The 26,033-nt window shown below is 39.9% G+C and overlaps 1 protein-coding gene across 1 annotated transcript in view; it reads left to right on the top strand.

Annotated features, from left to right (window-relative positions):
* The first annotated feature begins 239 nt into the window (after positions 1-239).
* CHPT1 (choline phosphotransferase 1) overlaps positions 240-26,033 on the top strand; it is a 35,024-nt gene continuing 9,230 nt past the window's right edge. Inside the window, exons 1-4 of the mRNA XM_079935854.1 lie at positions 240-752; positions 15,654-15,801; positions 16,080-16,221; positions 24,048-24,132. Coding sequence (XP_079791980.1) covers positions 480-752; positions 15,654-15,801; positions 16,080-16,221; positions 24,048-24,132 — 648 coding nt within the window. The 5' untranslated portion in view covers positions 240-479. The remainder of the gene's footprint in view (positions 753-15,653; positions 15,802-16,079; positions 16,222-24,047; positions 24,133-26,033) is intronic.

Below are 26,033 nucleotides of genomic sequence, written 5' to 3'. Positions count from 1 at the left end.
GCCCATAAGCTAAGTACCCGCTTCTAACTGTCCAGCCGTCGAGACTTCCCTCTGGGGAGCGTCACCAGCCGTCCCCGGAGAAGAATCGGGACTTAGAAGCAAGTGCATCAGGCTCTTGGGGAAATCTGGGCCCTTTTCGCGCCAGTTAGAAAGTGACGATCGGCGGAGCCACCACGGTGACCCGGTGACCAGTGCGGGCCTGTCCCACCTGCCCCGACACCTCGCGGGGCCGAGGCGGCCCCTCCCCCTCTCCCGGAGCCCTCCCCGAGGCCCCGCCCCCCGCGGCCGGCGGCTCTGGGGGCGGAGGCCCCGGGACCAGGGGCGGCCTGGCCTGACCTCGACCTCCGCCGCGGGCCCGACCGGCGAGTCCCACCGGGCCGGCGCAGGCCCGGGCCCGCGAGCCCCTCCCTCCACCTGTCCCCGCCCGGGCGCCCGGCTCGGGCTGCGCTCGCTCGCAGCGGCGGGGCCCGCAGGCGGCCATGGCGGCGGGCGCCTGGGCCAGGCCGGCGCCGCGCTGGCTGAAGGCGCTGGGCGAGCCGCTGAGCGCGGCGCAGCTGCGGCGGCTGGAGGAACACCGCTACAGCGTCGCGGGCGTCTCGTTGCTTGAGCCGCCGCTGCAGCTCTACTGGACCTGGCTGCTCCAGTGGATCCCGCTGTGGATGGCCCCCAACTCCATCACCCTCCTGGGCCTCGCCATCAACCTGCTTACCACGCTCCTGCTCATCTCTTACTGCCCCACGGTCACCGAGGAGGTAGGCCAGCCGCCCGCCCGCGGACCCCCAACTGCTCTCCCCCGGAGCCCCGCGTCCCCGGCCCGAGCCGAGCTCGCCCCGCCCCGGGTGCGCCTCTGGAGGCGCCCGGAGAGCCCCCTGCGCGGCCGAGCCTCTCGGGGCCGCGGAGGGGCTAACGCCGCCTCTGCCCCAGCGCCGCAGTCGCCCCGAGCGTTCCCCGGCCCGCCCGGAGGCTGTCACGCCGCTACCCGGTCCCATGTCCACCCCGAGCCTCCCCCGGACGGCGGAGGGGCTGTCAAGGTCACTGTCCAGTCCCGTGTCCACCCCCACTCTACTTCGGGCGGCGGACGGGCGGTCTCGGCCACTGGGAGCGGGGAGCGCCTGCCTGCCTGGCCGCCGCCCCATCCCGCGCCAAGTGGGGGGTGGACAAGCAGTCGGTTCCTTGGCGCACTGGGCACTGAACACCCCCAGCTCCGTCCCGCCTGGCTCTGGGGATTGTGGTTGGGTTGGCCAAGCCCGAGATGCCCATTGAACACTTTTATACTCAGCCGTCCGTTTCTCAAAGGTTGCGCTAGTGATCCTGTAATTACTGGTAGCACTGATCATAGATAAGTTACTTTTAAGAGGTTACTTCCTCGTTGCTTCGTTGACTTTCTCGTGGAAAACAAAAGTATTAGCAAGGTGTTAATCCTTATCTTCACGACCCAGGGATCGTAAAAGCCATCGGATTTTATTAGCAATGAATATTTGACCTATGTCCAAAATAAGACGAGTAAATAATGTGGGCTTTCTATACTTGGTAATCAGGAACATCCCTTGGGCTGAGTGTGATGGGGGACAGGGGGTAGAGGGAGCTACTCCCATATATAGCTTTTTAGAGTACATGGGATAAATATTACATTGCACGTTTTGTGACATTGCTTTCTTTTCCCCTTAAATAGAGAACTCCGTTTATAATCATATTTTAGGATAGGTCCTGTGGAGAACTAATTCGAGATGAGGTTGGATAGCAGGAATACAGTGGAAATATTTCATGCCCTCCATACATGGATCCATTTTTTAAAGTATTTGATGAAACCTACATTTTAAACGTATTGAATATCTTGCTGATTGATGGATATGTTATTATATATGATTTTTCAGCAGACGTTCCCGTTGTTAATTCATTTACATGTTGTTTTTAAACAAGTAAGTTGCAGCCTGTTTGCAGAATTCCCCAGAGGCAGTGCGCCAGAATGAAAAGTGCGCTGGGTTAGAAGTGAAGGCTTGGTTCTAATGCGGTTCTGCCACAGCATGGAGTGACATGTGGGTCTTGCTTTCCCTGTGTAAAATAGAAATAATACCTGCCAAACCAACTTCACAAGAATGCAGTGAGGACTGCATGATATCTTACATGCAGATAAAGAATGCAGTGAGGACTACATGATATCTTACATGCAGATAAATGTAGAAAATTAGAATTTGTTCAGCATGTTAAAAATATTACTGGTATTAAAAATGTCCTGAAAACCCATAATAAAATTTAGTTTTTACTGGGCCTAGATTTGTCTAACAGCATTTGGTTATTTCTGATATTTGCCAGTTAAATTGTGAACTTTTCAATGTTATTATTAATTTAAGAACCATTTGTTGAGCACTTCCAAAAAGCAGGGCATACCAAGAAGTCCAAGAGAATCTGTTTAGGGATGTTGGGGTGAGGGTGGGGGGCTGATGGAAAAGGTAAAATGATGATTAAATTGATTTTTAGGCTATGCTTCATTTAAAAAAAAAAGATGGCAGGTGGGAAGAATCTGAGGCACTTTTCAAAAAAAAAATATATCGCAATGATCCAAAAATGGGAAGTAAGGGTTGAAATAATAAAATGAAACTGAGAAGAGTTTCTGAAATGTAATTAGATCCTGCACTGCTTCCAGGTGGCTGAAGCAGTGAGGGGAAGCACCATTACAGGATTCACATTGCCTGTCTGATAAAATCCCAGCAATAGCACAAAAGAAGCAAAGCAGTTCAGGCTATTTGGCTTTCAGGCCGCAGAGCTAGTAAATGACAGGACCTGGTAGGGTTCAGACCCAAGTTGGTCTGACTACAAAGCCGGATTCTTTTTTACCACATACCACCACCATCTCATCTGCAGTTCTTGCCTTTCTGTGTGATGTGTAGGAAAAATACCTTGGGTTCTATGTAATGCTTATTAGGTATGTAACGTACGTTCACATCCATTATTGCATTTGTGTCTTATATCAACTCAAGGAGGCTGGCAAGTTTCTTCCCTTCCTAGAATGGCCATCCCACCATTTTAGTATTTCTTCTATCCATCCATCCTGAAGTAATAGTAGCATACATTTTTATTGAGGAAATGGAGGCCTGGAGGGTTAAGTGACTTTAACTTGGCCTGAAACTTGTTTTCTGATTCTTAGACTTAAGAATTCTTAGTGCTTTTACAGACTTGACAAATTGCTTCCAGAAAGGGTCAGGGAAAACCCATATGGTTTTTGGACTCTGATGCTTGGATTTATCTACCCATTGAGGACGTAATGCTGACTACATATCTATATTAATAATAACATTTGATCTATTTTTTAACTTGATATTTCTAGGACATGACGGGATGAAGGGAAATTAATAGGAAAAAAGTTAAATGATTTATATTAAACTTCTACAGTGCTGTTCTGAACTGTATTTCATACCACTATTTCATTAAGGAACTTTCCGCTCCAGCCAAATTGAACTACTTCTTTTTTTTTTTTTTTTTTGACTGTGTTGGGTCTTCCTTGCTGCGTGCGGGCTTTCTCTAGTTGTGGTGAGCCGGGGCTACTCTTCGTTGCGATGCACCGGCTTCTCATTGCGGTGGCTTCTCTTGTTGCAGAGCATAGGCTCTAGGCGCGCAGGCTTCAGTAGTTGTGGCTCGCAGGCTCTAGAGCGCAGGCTTAGTAGTTGTGGTGCGCAGGCTTAGTTGCTCCACGGCATGTGGGATCTTCCCCGACCAGGGCTCGAACCCGTGTCCCCTGCGTTGGCAGGCGAATTCTTAACCACTGCGCTACCAGGGAAGCCCTGAACTACTTCTTATGGCAAAGATTTCTCTCCTTCTTTTCCCTCTCTTTTCTCCTTCCTCTTCCTTTTTCCTGTCCAACTTCATCTCTCAGTGTCCAGTCCTAATGCTACATCCTTAGGAAATTTCTTTTTCTTCTCTGGAGTCAAATCAACCACTTAATCCTATAAGCTCCCATAATAATGACAATGATTACTAACATTTACCGGGTTTTACTTATGTACCAGGCATTAATTTAAGCTGCTTTTGTCTATTATCTCATTTAATCTTCTGAACAACTTTAGGTATTATTATTATCCCCATATCATAGATGAGGAAACTGAAGGGAAATAAATTAACCTCTTTAAGCTGATACCAGGATTCCAAGCCAGAAAGCTATACTTCCACCACAGGTCTTTGTAGCTCTCTTGTGGAACGTCTCCATTTTGTTTTGGTTATGTGTGTGATGCGATTTTGGTTATGTATGTCCTTACTGAGCAAGACAGTCTACCATATTTTAAGTTCAGACAGCAGTTGCCCATTTGCACGTTCTCCACAGCATAGTGCCTTGCGTAAAGCAGGTGCTTGGTAAATATTTGCTAAATTATTGCCTGCATGCATGAAATAACAAGCTGTAATCTTGGGAGATGATGTTTTTCCACCGTTATTCAGTTTTAGCTGGTCTTAGATTAAATACTTAATCAATTTGGCCCGGGGGAATTTTAACACGAGTAAGCAAAAGTTGGGGCAAACAGAAAACAAGAACTGAATTGCATCCCCCTCACCTTGATGAAGCAGTTCTGCCTGAATGCTGCTCTGTATATAGTCCTTGGCCCCCATTCCTTGGCTCCTTAATCCTAAAATAGAATCACAGACTCTGACTGCTTGAAGGACCTGAGAGCCTCTTTAATACAATTCCTACATTTGTAGATGAGAAAACTTGGTGATTCGAATCTGGTTCTTCTGGCTTCAGCTTAGTAGCATTCTCTACCACAGAACACTCATATGCTTGTTTCTGGCTGGAATAAACTGTGGCTCCATTCCCTGTTCAGCTTATTTGAGTAAATATTTTTGCTCTGCCCTCTTTTTTTTCTTTTAACATCTTTATTAGAGTATAATTGCTTTACATTGTTGTGTTAGTTTCTCCTGTATAACAAAGCGAATCAGCTGTACGTATACTTATATCCCCATATTCCCTCCCTCTTGTGTCTCCCTCCCACCCTCCCTATCCCACCCCTCTAGGTGGTCACAAAGCACTGAGCTGATCTCCCTGTGCTATGCGGCTGCTTCTCACTAGCTATCTGTTTTACATTTGGTAGTGTATATATGTCCATGCCACTCTCTCACTTCATCCCAGCTTACCCTTGCCCCTCCCCATGTCCTTAAGTCCATTCTCTACGTCTGCATCTTTTTTTTTTTTTTTTGCAGTACGCGGGCCTCTCACTGTTGTGGCCTCTCCCATTGCGGAGCACAGGCTCCGGACACGTAGGCTCAGCGTCCGTGGCTCACGGGCCCAGCCGCTCCGCGACATGTGGGATCTTCCCTGAGCAGGGCATGAACCCGTGTCCCCTGCATCGGCAGGAGGACTCTCAACCACTGCGCCACCAGGGAAGTCCCTCTACGTCTGCATCTTTATTCCTGTCCTGTCCCTAGGTTCTTTGGAAAGATTTTTTTTTTTAGATTCCATATATATGTGTTAGCATATGGTATTTGTTTTTCTCTTTCTGACTTACTTCACTCTGTATGACAGATTCTAGGTCCATCCACCTCACTACAAATAACTCAACTTTGTTTCCTTTTATGGCTGAATAATATTCCATTGTTTATATGTGCCACATCTTCTTTATCCATTCATCTGTTGATGGACACTTAGGTTGCTTCCATGTCCTGGCTATTGTAAATAGAGCTGCAATGAACATCGTGGTACATGACACTTTTTGAATTATGGTTTTCTCAGGGTACATGCCCAGTAGTGGGATTGCTGGGTCATACAGTAGTTCTGTTTTTAGTTTTTTAAGGAACCTCCATACTATTCTCCGTAGTGGTTGTATCAATTTACATTCACCAACAGTGCAAGAGGGTTCCCTTTTCTCCACACCCTCTCCAGCATTTATTGTTTGTGGATTTTTTGATGATGGCCATTCTGACTGTTGTGAAGTGATTGTAGTTTTGATTTGCATCTCTCTAATGATTAGTGATGTTGAGCATCCTTTCATGTGTTTGTTGGCAGTCTGTATATCTTCCTTGGGGAAATGTCTATTTAGGTCTTCTGCCCATTTTGGATTGGGTTGTTTGTTTTTTTTGATATTGAGCTGCATGAGCTGCTTGTATATTTTGGAAATTAATCCTTTGTCATTTGCTTCATTTGCAAATATTTTCTCCCATTCTGAGGGTTGTGTTTTGGTCTTGTTTATGGTTTCCTTTGCTGTGCAAAAGCTTTTAAGTTTCATTAGGTCCCATTTGTTTATTTTTGTTTTTATTTCCATTTCTCTAGGAGGTGGGTCAAAAAGGATCTGGCTGTGATTTATGTCATAGAGTGTTCTGCTTATGTTTTCCTCTAAGAGTTTTATAGTGTCTCTCTTACATTAGGTCTCTAATCCATTTTGAGTTTATTTTTGTGTATGGTGTTAGGGAGTGTTCTAATTTTCATTCTTTCACACGTAGCTCTCCAGTTTTCCCAGTACCACTTATTGAAGAGGCTTCTTTTCTCCATTGTATATTCTTGCCTCCTTTATCAAAGAAAGGGTGACCAAATGTGTGTGGGTTTATCTCTGGGCTTTCTGTCCTGTTCCATTGATCTATATTTCTGTTTTTGTGCCAGTACCATACTGTCTGATTACCGTAGCTTTGTGGTATAGTCTGAACTCAGGGAGCCTGATTCCTCCAACTCCATTTTTTTTCCTCAAGATTGCTTTGGCTATTCAGCGTCTTTTGTGTTTCTATACAAATTGTGAAATTTTTTGTTCTGGTTGTGAAAAATGCCAGTGGTAGTTGAATTGACTCTGTAGATTGCTTTCAGTACTATAGTCATTTTCACAATGTTGATTCTTCCGATCCAAGAACATGATATATCTCTCCATCTGTTTGTATCATCTTTAATTTCTTTCATCAGTGTCTTATAGTTTTCTGCATACAGATCTTTTGTTTCCTTATGTAGGTTTATTCCTAGATATTTTATTCTTTTTGTTGCAGTGGTGAATGGGAGTGTTTCCTTAATTTCTCTTTCAGATTTTTCATCGTTAGTGTATAGGAATACAAGAGGTATCTGTGCATTAATTTTGTATCCTGCTACTTTATCAAATTCATTGATTAGTTAGCTCTAGTCGTTTTCTGGTAGCATCTTTAGGATTCTCTGTGTATAGTATCACGCCATCTGCAAACAGTGACAGTTTTACTTCTTCTTTTCCAGTTTGGATTCCTTTTATTTCTTTTTCTTCTCTGATTGCTGTGGCTAAAACTTCCAAAACTATGTTGAATAATAGTGGTGAGACTGGGCAACCTTTTCTTGTTCCTGATCTCAGTGGAAATGGTTTCAGTTTTTCACCATTGAGAACGATGTTGGCTGTGGGTTTGTCATATATGGCCTTTATTATGTTGAGGTAAGTTCCCTCTATGCCTACTTTCTGGAGAATTTTTATCATAAATGGGTGTTGAATTTTGTCTAAAGCTTTTTCTGCATCTATTGAGATGATCATCTGGTTTTTATCCTTCAGTTGCTTAATGTGTATCACATTGATATTTGCATGTATTGAAGAATCCTTGCATTCCTGGGATAAACCCCACTTGATCATGGTGTATGATCCTTTTAATGTGCTGTTGGATTCTGTTTGCTAGTATTTTGTTGAGGATTTTTGTATCTATGTTCATCAGTGATACTGGCCTGTAGTTTTCTTTTTTCGTGACATCTTTGTCTGGTTTTGGTATCAGGGTGATGGTGGACTCGTAGAATGAGTTTGGGAGTGTTCCTTCCTCTGCTATATTTTGGAAGAATTTGAGAAGGACAGGTGTTAGCTCTTCTCTAAATGTTTGATAGAATTTGCCTGTGAAGCCATCTGGTCCTGAGCTTTTGTTTGTTGGAAGATTTTTAATCACAGTTTCAATTTCAGTGCTTGTGATTGGTCTTTTTGTTTGTTTGTTTGTTTGCTTATTTGGCAGTACACGGACCTCTCACTGTTGTGGACTCTCCCATTGTGGAGCACAGGCTCTGGACGTGCAGGCTTAGTGGCCATGGCTCACGGGTCCAGCCGCTCTGCAGCATGTGGGATCTTCCCGGACCGGGGCACGAACCCGCGTCCCCTGAATCGGCAGACGGACTCTCAACCACTGACCCACCAGGGAAGCCCTGGTCTGTTTATATTTTCTATTTCTTTTGGTTCATTCTCGGAAGGTTGTGCTTTCCCAAGAATTTGTCCATTTCTTCCAGGTTGTCTGTTTTATTGGCATATAGGTGCTTGTAGTAATCTCATGATCTTTTGTATTTCTGCAGTGTCAGCTGTTACTTCTCCGTTTTCATTCTAATTCTGTTGATTTGAGTCTTCTCCCTTTTTTTCTTGATGAGTCTGGCTAATGGTTTATCAATTTTGTTTATCTTCTCAAAGAACCAGTTTTTAGTTTTATTGATCTTTGCTATTGTTTCCTTCCTTTCTTTTTCATTTATTTCTCCTCTGATCTTTATGATTTCTTTCCTTCTGCTAACTTGGGGTGTTTTTGTTCTTCTTTCTCTAATTGTTGCTCTGCCCTCTTGATCTATGTATATAAATCCATGTCAGTGTCTGTTAAGAGAGTGTTTGTAGGAGATAGGTGCCCAGCCTAGGGTGGGTCAAAGGGCATTGAATAATTTCTTTCCTTCATGATGATAGAAAGTTGGATCGAAAAGCAAGTGTATCTGTGGAAATTAGAATGACCTTAAGAAATGGTTTATTCCCTGTCTAAATAATTCAGATTCAATTGGATTTTGGACTATAAAGTAAAGAGTTATTTGTTGGGGGAATAATAAGAAAAGGCAATAACCTAGTCAAATTCTTTTATAGGTTTGGTTTCTTTGAAATCTAGAATATTTCCTCTTTTTTAAAAATCACCTATCTCCCTCTATTTTTTTTTTAACCAGTTCAATAACTTAACAAGCATCGCTTATTAAGGCAGGACTCTTGTAAGAGAGTGGCCTCTCTTACTAAAGCAAAATAACTTGCAGGAGGTGAACGTTCTAGAAGCAGGGCACAGAGTAGAATGAGGCAAGCAGGCATGTGCACGACCCTGAGAGTAGTAAATGCCACCTGAAATTCTGCAGCCACGGTGCCTTGCTCGCCTCACCCTAAATCCAGCCCTGTCTAGAAGGAGCTTCTGCAGGTAATGTAGAAGTAGCTTTGCTTTGGGGATCATCCCTTTGATTCCTGTGGCTTTCCTATACTTGATTCCCAAGAAACAAGCTGTTTCTCCTTTAGAATTCTGGTTCAAGTGTGGATAAAACATGGCATTGTGGTGTATAGAAGGAGCTTTAAATCCCACTCCTGGTCGGTTTGACCTGGGTGAGGGTCCGACCACTTGGTTTCTGTGAAGTTAAAGAGCAGAACAGATGTGAAAGCACCCAGCACAGTTGATGATGATAGATCTGCCCAGGGGATTCTCTTCATTCCCCTCTCCCTGCCTGTTTCCCTTGGCCCAGTGAGAGGCTGGCATTTTCAACAAGGATTCTAGTAAGTACTAAAAGAGGTTTTTAAAAAGAATACAACTATTCACAGGAAATTTACAAAGCAAGAAGAATGCCTTTCAAAGTAAAGATTTCTAATGTCCTGAGAAAGCCCCTCCGGCCCTGAGATGCTGGTTGCCTGGTGTTGGTGCCCAGCCCCCCAGCTTGTAACCCGCCTCATTTCCTGAAGGTGGGTGTGCCTCTCAAATGCTGGCCTGCACCCGAGCTGAAGCCAAAGCTCGTGGTGAAGCAGTAAGCGGCTAGGGTCTTCCTGCTGGGCAGGACTGAGAATGACCCTACCCTTTGTGACCACCAAGTCTTTGGAGCCTCCCCAGCCTCGGTTCCAACGGGAACCCTCCTTCTGTAAACAAGGAAGTGCCCCTGGACACAGGTTCAGCTGTGTCACAGGCACATAATACGAGTTAGAGTCGTGTCAGATTAGCAGCCTATTAAAATTCCACGAGTTTAGCTTAGAAATCACTAGAATCACTTGACTGGGTACAAAGTCCACCTCTAACGCCACACCAGCGTTACATTTTTTCACATATGCCTGACCTGTCTTCTGATTTTCTTACTTCCTACCTCTTATAAATGCAGTTTCTATTTTTTATGGAGAGAGAAGTCAATTGATGTTTGGATAATTGAAATCTCCCTGTTACAAGGTGACCCAGTCGTTACTGATTATGTAATACCTTTTGCATCTGTATCAACTTATATCCAAAGCTATTTAAAGCAAAGAGACACTTTTTAAGTATGAAAATTCATATAAATAGGCATTGTATAGTTTCAGTATTTCCTAAATTTTAATTGAGGAAGATTTTTGCTTTTGTGTATTACCTGTGCTATTTTTTATTTACTGTTTTTCTTTACATCAACTTTAAATCTACTCCTTTTTAAAGACTTACACTTGAAGCCTTAATATCTACAATCATAGATTTGGTAGCTATGCTAGATAATTTTTAAATTAATATTTTCCAAAATACATTAAATAAAGATATAAGTATTAAAATGAAAATTTATCTATGAATCACCTAAAATTTTCTTATATAGTATCAGAAATAATAACTAAAATATACTGAGCTCTTCCCATATGCCAGGCACTTTTCTAAGCCCTTGACATGTAATAATTCATTTAATTCTCACAGTGATTACTCCCATTTTTCATAAAGGGAAACTAAGGCACTGAGAGGTTAAGTAGCTCATCCAGCTCACTCAAGGATCAGGTGCAGGTGGAATGCAGAGTCTATACTCCTAACCACTCTGCAGGAAAAACCCAGGACATGTATTATTCCTTTTGGAAACCATTTTACCTGATAGGTTACCAGGTAACCTGTTAACCTGATCAGTTGATTTTAATCATCTAGTTATTTAGCTCTCATGGTATAAACAGCAGATTTTAAAAACAGAGAACATACCTCCTACTCTTGAGAGGATTCTAGTTCCATATTAAAGATGGGGCCTCAGAGACTACCTAGTCTAGCATCTTCATTTACAGAAAACCTAAGAATGTATTCCCCAAAATCCAGTATTCTAAGTTCTGAGCTGTAAGTAAAATTTGTCCAGTGAGCAGAAATGTGTTCACTGGCACTGGTGGCACAGTGGTTAAGTACCCACCTGCCAATGCAGGGGACACAGGTTTGAGCCCTGGTCCGGGAAGATCCCACATGCCACGGAGCAGCTAAGCCCGTGCGCCACAACTACTGAGGCTGCGCTCTAGAGCCCGCAAGCCACAACTACTGAAGCCTGGGTGCCTAGAGCCCGTGCTCCGCAACGAGAAGCCACCGCAATGAGAAGCCCGCGCACCGCAACAAAGAGTAGCCCCCGCTCGCCGCAACTAGAGAAAGCCCGCGTGCAGCAACGAAGACCCAACACAGCCAAAAGAATATAAATAAATTCATTAATAAAAAAAAAAGAAATGTGTTCATTGATCACTTTCTAAATCTTTTCGTCCTTTTCCTGATGTGTGTGCTCATTCAAACACGTATAAAAAGGGGTATAATACCCAGGATAAATAATTGATCTATATATGAGTGTTCTCTCTGATCCAGAGTTATTTTGAACGAGAACAGTTACCATACGGTCTGGTTCAAATCTCTGGTTTCTCTAATCCTTTATTTCAAGTAACTGGAAAAAGTAAAATATCCCAAATAGCTAGTTGTATACAGTTCTTTTTCAGTGATGTAACTGAAAAGCAATTTAAATGTATTAGTGTTTTTTTTTTAATGACTAGGGCTTATGATTGATTCTTAGTAATTATTTTGTTTTCTAGAATAAACTTATATAATAGTCTTTCACACAGTCATGTAAGATTCGTCATTAGTGAGTTATTACTTAAATTGTGGTATAGCCACATAATTGAATACCATGCAGTCATGTAAAAGAATGATGTAGATCTTTATGCTTGACCTGGAAAGGTTTCTATGATGTAGTATAAAATTCCGATCTTAAAGGATACAGTAGATACTATAAAAATTATATAATTAAGAACTTTAAATATTAAGAATCTAATATGATCTGGAGAAGTTCCACTTTTTATATAGTCTCCTTCTGCAGAAGTATTCTGATATATTGCTTAAGACTTTGTAATCCACACCTGACTTTCCCATGCTTACATTTAAAATTTTTAAAAATAAGTTAACATGAAAACTAGAATTGCGTTGGGGTGGCCCTGTAGATCCTGCTTCCACCCAGAGTGTCTTCTGTAGTGACACCACGTTAAGCAGACTCCTGGAAGGAAGGGGCATGCTGCTCCCGGCAAGTGGATCTCCGGGCTGGGGCCTGTTTTGCAGAGATAACAGGTGAGAAAAGAAGTTGAAAATTTGCAGACTGTTTCATAGCTCCCAGGTGGGAATGGAGGTGATGACAACAGAGTAAAGAGAAGATAGGTCCAGCTCCTGTGGCCTTGGGAAGACTGGAAAGGTAGCGAACGAGTAGCTGGTGGACTGGTATGCCTTTCTGGGCTTAAGAGGAAAGAAATCTCTCTCAGCTGCAGCGCTTTCCCGCCCGTCTGGTTCACTGCACCTGGAATTGTATTGTGGGGGCAGGAAAGTGCTTCTCAGCAGGTTTGAAAGAATAGGTAAGAGTCCAGGTGGGAAGCTGCATCCAGTCTGTGTAGCCTGCAGCATGACCAATCTGATAGATCTACCATAGGGCGGATCAGAAAACCTGGGTTTGATGCCTAGACCCAGTCTAGCTGCTCTTCTCAATGGAACTTTATCACCCCTCCCTAAGTTTCTCTTTTATCTGTAATGCAAAGAACATGATAATGCCTTGTCTGCCTTGTCTCTGTGGATTGCTGTATCAAATACAATAATGCATTTTTAAAATATATTATTTATTTGTTTATTTTTGGCTGTGTTGGGTCTTCGTTGCTGTGCGCAGGCTTTCTCTAGTTGCGATGAGCGGGGCTACTCTTCTTTGGGGTGCGTGGGCCTCTCGTTGCGGTGGCTTCTCTTGTTGCGGAGAACGGGCTCTAGGTGCATGGGCTTCAGTAGTTGTGGTGCATGGGCTCAGTAGTTGTGGTTCGTGGGCTCTAGAGCGCAAGCTCAGTAGCTGTGGCACACGGGCTTAGTGGCTCTGCAGCATGTGGGATCTTCCCGGACCAGGGCTCGAACCCGTGTCCCCTGCATTGGCAGGCAGATGCTTAACTACTGTGCCGCCAGGGAAGCCTTTCATAAGTCTTTTAAAGCAATTAATAGTGTAGTCATTAATACTGGGCATGTAATATTAACAAATGATGAAATGTTTATTGAAGTTCAAAGTAAACTTCTACTTACTTAGATTGAAGAATGAGGTAGCAGGTTGATTGGTATTTGCAGAATTACCACATAGACCATACATACATTGATATTTTAAAAACTATATTTGCCACTAAAAATATGCAAAACACAATTTAATGACAATAGCTAACTTTTTTTTTTTTTTTTTTGGCCACTGTGTGCAGCTTACAGGATCTCAGTTCCCCAACTAGGGATTGAACCCGGGCCACAGCAGTGAAAGCCCAAATCCTAACCAGTAGGCCACCAGGGAACTCCCTACAATAGTTAACCTTATTGAGCACTTACTATGTGCCAGGCTCTGTGTAAAGAGCCATCTAAGAATATTTTTCATCAGATACAACTGCAAGTATTATTCACATCTTACAAATGAGATAACCAAAGTTTAGAGAGTTTAAATGACTTTCCCAGGGTCACTTGGCTATTAAATAACAGAGCCAAGAACTCAAACACAGATCTAACTTTAAAACCCTAGTCAACAATTTTGCTGTACTTCCTCTCTGAGACATAGAATTCTGGGTTGACCATTGCTATCATCACACAGGTCCCTGAGGAAGTGGAGTACATTTATAAAGTGCTGAAAGAAAGAATGGTCATTTTTAAATCTTTTTTCTCTCTCTTGTTTAAATTGCATCATTTCTATTGATCTACCTTCAAGTTTACTCTTTCGTCTGCCATTATTATCTATGCTTCTGTATGTAATGTGTCTTTTTCCTCTGGCTTCTTTAATGATTTTCTCTTTATCACTGGTCTTCAGTAATTTGATTATGATGTGCCTTGGTGGGTTTTTAAAAAAAAAAAACTTATTCTGCTTGGGGTTTGTTGAGCTTCTTGGATATGTAAGTTTATAGATTTTTATCAAATTTGGAAATTTCCAGCCATCATTTTTTCTTATATGTTTCATGTCCAACCCTCTTTCTTCTCTCCTTCTGAGATTTCAATTACATATATGTTAGACTACTGTTGTCTCACAGGTCACTGATGCCCAGTTCAATTATTTTTAGTCTTTTTATTTCTGTGCATGATTTTGGGTAGTTTCTATCGGTACTCTGCAAGTTCACTGATCTTTTCTTCTGCACTAATACTCTGTTAATCTCATCTAGTATATTTTACATTGAAATATTGTACTCTCCATTTCTAGAGGTTACTCTGTAGTCTTCCATGTTTTCCTCCACCTTCTTGAACACATGAGGCATATTTATAAGAACTTTTAATGTCCTCATCTGCAGATTTCATTATCTCTGTCATTCCTGGGTCTGGTTCTATTGATTGATGTTACTCCTAGTTGTAGAGCATATTTCCCCGCTTCTTTGAATGACTAGTAATTTTTATTGGATGCCAAACATTGTGAATTTTACATTTTGGGGTACTAGGTTTGGTGGGGTTTTCCTCTAAGCTGTTGTACTTTGTGTTGGCTTTAGTTAAGTTACCTGGAATCAGTCAGATCCTTCTGAGGCTAGATTTTACATCTGTTAGGGCCTTTGCTCTAGGGCTAATTAATGCCCACTGCTAAGGGAATACACTTCTGAGAACTCTACCCAGTGCCCTAAGTATTACATGGTCTTACATGCTGTGCCTGGTGGGAACATAAACCATTCCCAGCTTTGTGTGGGCTTCAAGAATTGTTTGTCCAGTGGTTTTTTCCCTGGCCTTGGTTACTAGTTTTGTCTCATTAGGCACAGGTCACTTCTCAGCCAAAGACTCCAGATCTCCACAGTTTGTGCCTCTCTCCTCTCCAGTGCTCTGCCACACAGGATTCCAGCTGCCTTGACCTTCCTGACCTCTGCTGCGTTTCTTCTCAGCACAGCAGGATTGCTGGCCTCTGTTCCGGTTCCCCACTCCTGTACTGTGGCCTGGAGACTGCCTATAGGCACTAAGCTGGAGCAGTCACAGGGCTCCGGTCATTTGTTTCCCTTCTGTCAGGGATCACAGTGCTGCGCTGCCTGCAGTGTCTGAAAATGGTTGTTTTATTTATTTTATTGCTTTTCTAGTTATACAAGATGGGAGAGTAAATCCAGCCCCTGATACTCCATCATGAAAGGAAGCTGGAGTCTGTGGTTTGTCTATAAGATCTTCTTTCATAGCAGAGACTTACTGAATAATTTCAAATCCGTGCCATATATGAATAGTATTATATTAAAAGAGCTGTGGACTAAGAATCAAAATCAGGGTCCTAATCCTTGCTTGGTCATTTAACTTTCAGCTTCTCACAGTACGGACTTTTGTGACACTCTACGCAGATGACCTAGAGCAATTCACTTCTCAATTTAATTCTCACCTGTAGAAGGAAGGTTATAAATGTTCCTTGTAACACACTGGGGTGATACAAAGTGCAAACATAAGAAAATGTGTCACTTGGCTTGGGTTGAGCTATTTTCAAGCAGAAGCCAGCTTATTGTCACTCACCAGTCTTCATTGTTTCCATTTCTTTTTAGGCACCGTACTGGACATACCTTTTATGTGCATTAGGACTCTTTATCTACCAGTCACTGGATGCTATTGATGGGAAACAAGCCAGAAGAACAAATTCTTGTTCTCCTTTAGGGGAACTTTTTGACCATGGCTGTGACTCTCTTTCCACAGGTAAGGTTTTAGTGGAGGTTTTTTTCCTATAGTTGTTTTTTTTTGTTTGTTGGTCTTTTAATGATGGCTTAAAAACTGAGCTGTTTGGTTTGTTTTGGTTTACAGTTGGAAGCAGTTTTGCACAGTGTGTTTTGAAAGTCTGTTCAGGAATTTATTTTGCTTAGTGTGCCTTATTTTCATGCCAAGATTATGCACCTTAAAATTCTGTATTTCTAAACAGTCAGTGGCAATCATTTAATTAATTATTTTAAATTCTTAATGGTTCTTGTTTCTTTCAGTTTTTATGGCAGTTGGAGCTTCAATTGCTGTTCGCTTAGGAACGTATCCTGACTGGTTGTTTTTCTGCTGTTTTATTGGGATGTTCATGTTTTATTGTGCTCACTGGCAGACTTATGTTTCAGGCGTGTTGAGGTTTGGAAAGTAAGTATGTATTTTAAGTTGTACATTTAAAAATATAATCAAATTCATTTTCACTATCTGTCATACTTCATTTATCCATAGTAAGGGGGACAAAGTGTCAATCAGGAATTCAAGTTACCTTTTAACTTATTGAAGCATCCATAAATGCTACACCTTAATTTTAATCTTTCAGGTATTCTTCATGTTATAGTTACATATTTGATGATAATTGTATTTTTTTCCCTCTTCTCCAACTTACTAACCCAAGTACATTAGACAGGAGAAAGAGAAAAATAAGGGACCTGAATAATATAGAAAAAGGATATGCAGTACTTAAAAAAGTAGCATTTGCAGCAAAGGAAAGAATAAACAAGACGAAAAGACAACCCTCAGAATGGAAGAAAATATTTGCAAATGAAGCAACTGACAAAGGATTAATCTCCAAAATATACAAGCAGCTCATGCAGCTCAATATCAAAAAAACAAACAATGCAACCCAAAAATGGGCAGAAGACCTAAATAGACATTTCTCCAAAGAAGATATACAGACTGCCAACAAACACATGAAAGAATGCTCAACATCATTAATCATTAGAGAAATGCAAATCAAAACTACAATGAGATATCATCTCACACCGGTCAGAATGGCCATCATCAAAAAATCTACAAACAGTAAATGCTGGAGAGGGTGTGGAGAAAAGGGAACCCTCTTGCACTGTTGGTGGGAATGTAAATTGATACAACCACTGTGGAGAACAGTATGGAGGTTCCTTAAAAAACTACGAATAGAACTACCATATGACCCAGCAATCCCACTACTGGGCATATACCCTGAGAAAACCATAATTCCAAAAGAGTCATGTACCAAAATGTTCATTGCAGCTCTATTTACAATAGTCCAGAGATGGAAACAACCTAAGTGTCCATCATCGGATGAATGGATAAAGAAGATGTGGCACATATATACAATGGAATATTACTCAGCCATAGAAAGAAACAAAATTGAGTTATTTGTAGTGAGGTGGATGGACCTAGAATCTGCTGTACAGAGTGAAGTAAGTCAGAAAGAGAAAAACAAATACCATATGCTAACACATATATATGGAATCTAAAAAAAGAAAAAATGGTACTGGCGAACCTAGGGCCAGGAAAGGAATAAAGACACAGATATAGGGAATGAACTTAAGGACATGGGGAGGGGGAAGGGTAAGCTGGGACAAAGTGAGAGAGTGGCATTGACATATATACACTACCAAACGTAAAATAGATAGCTAGTGGGAAGCAGCTGCATAGCACAGGGAGATCAGCTCTGTGCTTTGTGACCACCTAGAGGGGTGGGATAGGGAGGGTGCTAGGGAGATGCAAGGGGGAGGGGATATGGGGATATAAGTATACGTACAACTGATTCACTTTGTTATATAGCAAAAACTAACACAACATTGTAAAGCAATTATACTCCAATAAAGATGTTAAAAAGAAAAAAAAGCATTTGGCTTATGTGATAAAATAATGAGATATGGAATCTAAAGGTCCTTTTTGGTCAAATTTTTGTGTGTCCAGAAAGGGTAATCCCTTTACAGCAGTCACCAACAACAGTAATCATGAGACTCTCAGCTGTGGTAGACAGTTGATGAGATGATGTAATAACATTGTAATATTTGCCCCGATGCCTCATTCTTAGACACCAGGAAATAATGCACAAGGCAGGAACTCTGTTCTCTATCCCTCTTTCCATCAGCTCCCTTTCTGCCTGGTCCTTTAATAGCTGTCTGCCATTGGCTCATTCTCTGCTTTGGCTTCCCCGTCTACTGATTCTTTTTAGCCACACTTTATTGCTGCATGGGAAAAACAGTAGCTCTGAAAAAAATCTCTGATGATGATAAATGAAAGAAGCTCAAAACTACGGATCGTTAGCAGAGTGAAGGCCTTTGGCAATTTTCCACATTGACTCTAAATTAGGGAATACTCACAGCTATCACCTCTGAGCACTTGCATGGTTCTGGCATTGTACTCAGCGCTTTACATGCCCTATCTCATTTATTCCTCACATTAATCCTGTAAGGGTATTACCGCCACTGTACCAATGAGGCAGAGAGGTTCTGTAACTTCCTTATACTGCTAAAAAGTGTAGAGCCAGGGTTAAAACTCAAGTCTCCCACACTCTTAACAACTGCTGCTCAGTACTGTGGGATTATCAATGTATTAGGTACTGTGGAAGGATACAAAATGCATTTTTAAAAAATCCGTTTTAGGAACTATATAGTATACTGTAATAAAGGGATAGGATAATACTTCTGTGACACTGCTAATACAGTCCATAACCATGTGGAAAATGACCTGCTTTAGGTTTCCATAGCACTGAAGAAATCCTAAGTAAGGAGAAGCTGGCTGTAGGCTGAGTTCGTTTAGGAAAGCTTTTATGGAAAATGTGAGTCTTCAGCTGATTCTTTACCCACTGGTCAAGAACCCAAGGATCAAATTCCCAGGCTAGGGAATTCCCTGGCGGTCCAGTGGTTAGGGCTTGGCGCTTTCACCGCTGGGGCCTGTGTTCAATCCCTGGTCAGAGACCTAAGATCCTGCAAGTCGAGCAGCCAAAAAACAAAAAAGCCAGGCTAAAAATTCAAGGCAAGAATGTAAAATTAAGAATCTGTACCTATGTATAGATTAAAATAGGCTAAAACAGAAACATAGCTTTGCAAAGTCTAATGCATTTTAGTTAATATGGTGAACTTGCTATGGTAAACTGGAGTCATATAACAATGCAATGTTCTGGTTAATTGTTATTTAATGACAAATGCAATGTTCTGGTTAATTGTTGTTGTTATTTAATGACTTAGACTTTACCTTTCTGGCTTATAACTTCATTCAAAATCTTTCTGAAATGAATCAGTTCACATTCCTGGCCCAGTCGTATATTTTATACTCATTTGCTATTGACTGAGAGCCTAACGTGTGCCTAGAACTGCACATACAAAGATGAGTCACTTGCCGATGGAATATGCCAGACAGATTGGGGTAAAAGCATTCTAGGCAGGAGCATGAGGAAAGGAAGTACTCAGAACATTCGGGGAATGGCCGTTATGGTTGGGCACCATGCATGTCAGGGACTGGAGGCGATCCTGCAGTGCCCAGGGGTCAACCATGTAAAATACTTACTCTGTATGGCACAGATCCTAGTCTGTGTATTTTTTCACTTTACCAAAGTAAAGATGCCATTGAGCATTGAGTAGGATACATTGGTTCCAGCTTAACACTATAAGAAGGATCTGTATGTAGGACATCAACCAAGCCTCTGGAAATGCTTATAAACTCAGTCAGTATCAATTGTTGACTAGGACGTATTTCCTGAAAATCTGTCAATTTTTGAGAGGTTTAATTTTTATGGTGTTTATGTTGTTAGAATACAGATATATGAAACCAGGCTAAACAATCTCAGAATCTACTGTGGAAATTCGTTTTATGAATGTATTCTTGGTTTAAGCCTACTTAACGTGGTTTCCCTTGTTCTGAAAGACTGAAGAAAAATATGCCAAATGAGAGCTTAATTGGACTAAAAAACTTACTACATTTTGCTGTTTAATTTTTTTCCAATTTTCAAAGACCTTTAAGTTATTTATTACTATTGCTCCTGTTTTAAGTATACTAGTGAAAAGCATAGGCTCTAGAATCAGATTGGGTAGAATCAAATTCTGTCTCCAAGATACCAGTTGTTTGACCACAAATAAATTATTTAACCTCATTTTTTTCAGTTTCTTCATCTGTAAAATGAGAATAATCATACTTGTGTTTAAAAGGTTATTGTAAAGATTAAATAATAATGTATATAAAGGACTTAGTACAGAATCTGGAGGACAGAAGTACTCAGTAATAAGGTTAGCATTATCATGACATATCCTTTAATTTAATTCAATTTCTTTTGTATGTTTACTTTGAGTGACATTAAAAAGTAACTCTTACTAAAAGAAAATCAGATGTCATGTATTAATCAGTAAGTTACTGATAAGGAACTAATTTCATAAGGAAATAAGCATACAGAAGAAACTGAGTTAAAATAAATTTGAGGATGGAAGGTCAATATAATTTGAGTGATTTTATTGAATACTGATGTAATATTTTTACAATGAATTTTAATAAATATTTTTGCAGTATTCATACAAATATTTATTAAGCATCTGGTATATGCCAGGCCTTGTTCTAGGTTCTAGGGTAACATGAGTAAACAAAATATGAGTAAACAAAACAGACAAAAATCCCTGCCCCCCTTGGAGTTTATGTTCTAATATGGGAGACAGACAATAAAGCAAGCCAAACAAGTAAATACTGCACATAGCACATTAGCTAGTGAGTGGTAAGCGCTCTGTGTCATGAACTGTAAAGAGTCTGGGATTTTACCCTTACAAGCTACCGAGCGAGCCGGTTAATGTTTCCTGAATGCTGAGAGAAGACACAAAACTCCTGGGTCAGAGGCAGAGGACAACTTTATAACTCAGGGCAAAAGCAGTAGCCTGAGGTTCAGGTTCATGCCAGGTTCCCTTGCTCCACTCCCGAGCCCCATGGGGTCATGCGGTGGGACTGGATGAATGCCTGCACATGTGGTGGGTGGCATTATGGGAGAGGAACACTGAGGGATCTGTTGCTTTTATAGTAAGTGGAAGCAAGCCTGCTCTTTGCTGGGAGATGTAACCTCATCCTTCAAGGTTGCTCACTGCATACACAGCCCTGAGAAATAGCCCGGGTAAAGGGTGCTCAGGATCTTGGATTCCTTGCACACCCCACAGGAACGTGCAGGGATGCTCAGGGTCCATGGCAGAGTGCCTCTCCTAATTGTATGAAGAAAAATTAAACAGAGAAGGAAGAGAGTTATGAAATACTATTCTGTTTTTCTTATGAACATAAAAATACTGTTTTATACTGTTTCATAGAACAGAAAAAGAAATACTATTCTATTTTACTTGTAGATATTTTGTTGTATGTTTTATCTCTTGAAAATATGTAGATTTTAGTACAAATATGAATTTGTTATCTTGAATAAGATAATTTAAATGACAAAACATTAATAACTATCTCAAACTATAATTTTCAACTTTTAATTAAGGATTTTTAAAAGTTAATCAGTGATATATTAGTATTTTCCTTAGTATAGTTAGTGAAATAATTTACAGGATAACAGTTAAAATCTGTCCCTATATTAATACTTGCCATGTGAGATAAGGCATATCTTATTTATAGCATATTTGCTCCCATGTATCAAGGGTCTGCTTCCATGCAATTCAACACAGCAAACAATACTTAAAGTTTAATTAAAAAATCTAAACCAAGTCCAATGTTGACTTGTATTATGTGGTACTTTGTTATTTACATGTGAATATTTAGACTCGGTGTTAATTTTCTCTTCTTTCAAAATCCTTAGAATTTCCATATGGTATTATGTCCATTTTTCCACATATTTGTGGTAAAGAACTAATTTCTACCCTGCCCGCCCCCCAAATCCATCATGGAGAGATAACATGCAATTAAAAAATTAAAAAACAGACTTACAAAATGCAGTCCCCAATATTTCATTCAATTCAAGAGATACAAAATTACTCTATCAAACTATGATGAAAGTTTCTAAATGCTTACTCTCAATTTCTATACTTATTGCGGACTGTAACAAACCCCAGACCACACTTTGAAGGGCACTGTTGTAGATTGTTCTCTATAATAGTTTGAGAATGTACCTGCACCATATCCCCAGTATCCGTCTTTCTTGGATTTTTTATGTCTTTGGATTTACTTTTTAAAATCGTGGACCCCCTAATGAGTTCTCTAAGTTTGTAAATTGTTATACAGATTATTCTTTTACTTGTCTAATATATCTTTCAAGCTTCAACTGGCTCTTCATATTTCAGATATTTAAGGATTTTGTTAGTGATTCCACCCTTTTTACCATATCCTTTCAGCTTTCTTTTTTCCAGACTCAAGAATTGTCATTTAACATACATGCATGAACACCAACATTCTTCATTGTAAAGAAAAAAATTACTGAGAAAAAATAAACAATAAAAAATTTCCAAAAAAAATTGTCATTTATTTAGTTTATCCTTAAAAGGCAGAGAGGAAGAATGAAGCTTTCAGTTTAATTTAAAATCTGTGGTGTGAATGATGCATATGTGAAACCAAGGTTCCTAGCTCAATCCCTGTATGTGTCATTTAGTTCAGAGAAAGTTTGTTCTATAATTTCTGTCAGCTTTTCTAGTTGCTTCTGGTCACTAATCGTATCCTGGAAAAATTATGGATCAACTTAATGTAATTCTACCACTGTTACTGGAAAAAGAGTGCACAATTCTAATAATAAATCACAGGTGTAGTAGCAAGAATGTTGGCTCTGGAGTATAGTAATATCCTATAGTAATATCCCCTGTTTCAATACAGGCATGAAAAATCATTTCAATTTCCCCTTCCCAAAAAACAGGCATAATTTATAGTTCATAAGACTCATAACTGATCTTAGTAAATGTTATTACTTTTCCTCCTTTTTCTCCACAAAATACCGTACATTATATTATTACATTTACCTTTTTCAACTAACTTGACTATTTCTCCATGCAGCCTGGAGGCCTTGGTTTGCCCAGCACTGATCTTACAAATCCTGGATGTTATTATTTTCCTTTTATTTATGCATTAATGTTCCATTCACCTTCTCCTTCTAAATACCCCCAAAATAACTCAGTTGAGAAGTCTTTTCTTCTATATCTGGATCTGTTCCCTACATTTCTTATATTTGCAGAACAATAAGTATTCCTCTAGCATCTAAAAACTCTAGGGCATCCAAATGGAGATGCAAAGTAGGTAGACAGATATAAAAATTTGGAGCTTGGAAAAAAAAGATGTGGATTAGGAGAAACGGATTTAGAGGTCATTAGCATATAGATGGTAGTCTTAGGTATACATGTAATACTCAGAGAATCTAAAAAGAGAAAAGAGGAATTCTGGAAACAGCATTTAAGATGTGGAGGAAGGAGCCTGGGAAGAGCTTCCAGCAAGCTAGGAGAATCACGAGAGAACATGGCAATAAAAACATAGCAAAGCATTTCAAGAAAAAGGGAGTGATCAGCATTTTAAATATTGAGAGGAGTTATGCGAGATAGTAACTGAAATGTATCCCTTGCATTCAACAAATTGAAAGTCACTGTTTACCTTAAACAGTTTTAATAGAATGGGGCCAAAAACTGGACTATAATGGATTAAGCAGCAAATATGAAGAGAGGAGGAAATTACAAATGTGGACTACTTCTCAGCCTGTTTTTGGAGCAAAGGAGAGAGGAGTTGATAGCTGCAGGGGATGCAGATTAGAGACTGATGTTGGTTTAGTGGGAAAATGTCTGTGGAAACCAAAAAACTATAATGATTATTAGTAACATAATGAGAAAAACTTGGAATTTTCCCTACTTTTTAAATGAAATTGACTTGAGAGTGTTTAAGAATTTGCCTTAAATCATCTGGTGGTTTTTATATTATCATAATTTTTCCTGATTACAAGAGTAATACATGATTGTTATTAAAAAATTCAAACTTTGCAGAAGTATGTAAAGTAGAAGATAAAAGCCTTCTGTAATCTCCGTGATAACTGTTATTAGCAATTTTATATATGATATACAAGTTTTTTACGTATATGTAAGTGCATTGTTCTGTAGGCTTTTTCACTTAATAGTGTAGTTAATTGATAATTCAGTGATGAAACTAAAGGTAAAAATAAAGTAAGCCTATAGAGATTTTTACATCTTTTGATTTTAATATAAGGTTAATTAAGCTTCGTATTTAGGAATTTGATTTACAAACATCTGTTCTTTATCTTTCCTCTTTAGAGTGGATGTAACTGAAATTCAGGTAGCTTTAGTGATCGTCTTTGTGTTGTCTACATTTGGAGGAGCAACAATGTGGGACTATACGGTAAATCTGAGGATTTAAATTTATATTTAAGTACTTTAAAATATTTAGGAAAAAGATTGCATTGTTAATTTTCTTCAGAAATCCTTGGAGTTGTATTTAATAGTCATTCCATTTCTTAACCTTTTTTTCATTTTATAATTTTACTATGCTATATACCTTATTACAGCATGAATATACTACCCTATGCATGAATGTACTACCACATAAAAGAAAACGACCCCATTTCCCTAATATAAAATTAAACAGACTAGTTGAACTACCTTTTCAGGCCAAAATTTATTTCATAAAATAGATACATAAAACGTAAATTCAGTAAAATATTTTATGCTTGAAACTTGTCCCTCAATATTAGGAAAGAAAAGTTGCTAATTTGCATTTTTTTATAACCTACTATAGTGAAGTTTCCCATGTTAAGGAGTGTTTTTATTTTCTGCGTGGTTGGAGACCTCAGTATTTTGATAAAATCTGACTCTCAGGAGGCCACTGTTATAAATTCATGCTTTGTATAGGCAGAAAATTTATGAAGAAACTATTCTGTCTCTACAACCTAAGTTTACAGTATTGGCTGACTAACACTTCATGCCCAGAGAGTTAAGAAGAGTAATAAGGATAATATCAATAGTAAACAACTAATACTTACTCAACATTTACTATGTTCCTAAATATTTTACTATCACTGTTTTCATCTGACCCTCAGAACAACCCTGTGAAATAGATACTGTCATTTTTGTGTTTTATAAATAAGTCTTAGAATGATTAAGTAATTTGTCCAATGACACATAGCTAGTAAGTAAGTACTGGAGCTGATTCCAGACTCTGTTTTTAGTCACTAAGCTATATAACCCTGGTAAAAATAGTAAGAGATACAAAACTAAACATACTCTTACCATAGGATCCAGCGACTATGCTTCTTGGTATTTACCCAAATAAGTTAAAAATTATGTCTGTGCAGGGAATTCCCTGGCAGTCCAGCGGTTAGGACTCTGTGCTTTCACTGCCGTGGGCCCAGGTTCAATCCCTGGTCAGGGAACTAAAATCCCACAAGCTGCATGACACAGCCAAAAAAAAAAAATTATATCTTTGCAAAAACCTGAATACAGGTATTTATAGCAGCTTTATTCATAATTGCCAGAACTTGGAAGCAAGTCCTTCAGTAGATGTCCTCCAGTGGGTGAATGGATATGGTACATCCAGGCAATGGAATTGTATTCAGTGTTAAAAAGAAAGAGCTATCAAGCCATGAAACGACATGGAGGAAATGTAAATGCATGTTATTTAGTGAAAGAAGCCACTCTGCAAAGCCTCCATATTGTATGATTCCAATCATATGATATTCTGGAAAAGGCAAAATGATGGAGACAGTGAAAAGACCTGCTATTGCCAGAAGTTATGGGGTTAAGGAGGGATAAATGGACAAAGTCCAGGGGATTTTTAGGGCAGTGAAACTATTCTGTGTGATACTATAATGGTGGATACCTGTCCACCTGTCATTATGCATTTGTCATTTATGCATTACGCATTGTCATAGAACGTACAACACCAAGAGTGAACCCTAATATATACTATGGACGTTAGGTGATAATGATGTGTCAGTGTAGGTTCATGGATTGTAACGCATGGATTGTATCACTCTGGTGGAGGATGTTGATAGGTGGGGAAGCATGTGTGTATGAGTGCAGGGAGTATATGGGAACTCTGTGTACTTTCCGTACAGTTTTGCTGTGAACCTAAAATTGCTTTAAAAATTAAGTCTGTTTTTTAAAAATTGTAAGAGATTTCCCTGTGGCATTTAGTTTCAGAATTGCCAATCACAGTTCATATCACTAGGCTCAGAAATAGACTTTGAGCATATTTTTAAGTAGAGGAACATTCCCTGAGATACTCATATTCCTTCTTATCAT

Source organism: Stenella coeruleoalba (genome assembly GCF_951394435.1).
Source record: "Stenella coeruleoalba genome assembly, chromosome: 11".
NCBI lineage: Eukaryota > Metazoa > Chordata > Mammalia > Artiodactyla > Delphinidae > Stenella > Stenella coeruleoalba.
The sequence above is the reverse complement of the archived record's forward strand: the minus strand, read 5'-3'. Positions and strand labels throughout refer to the sequence as shown.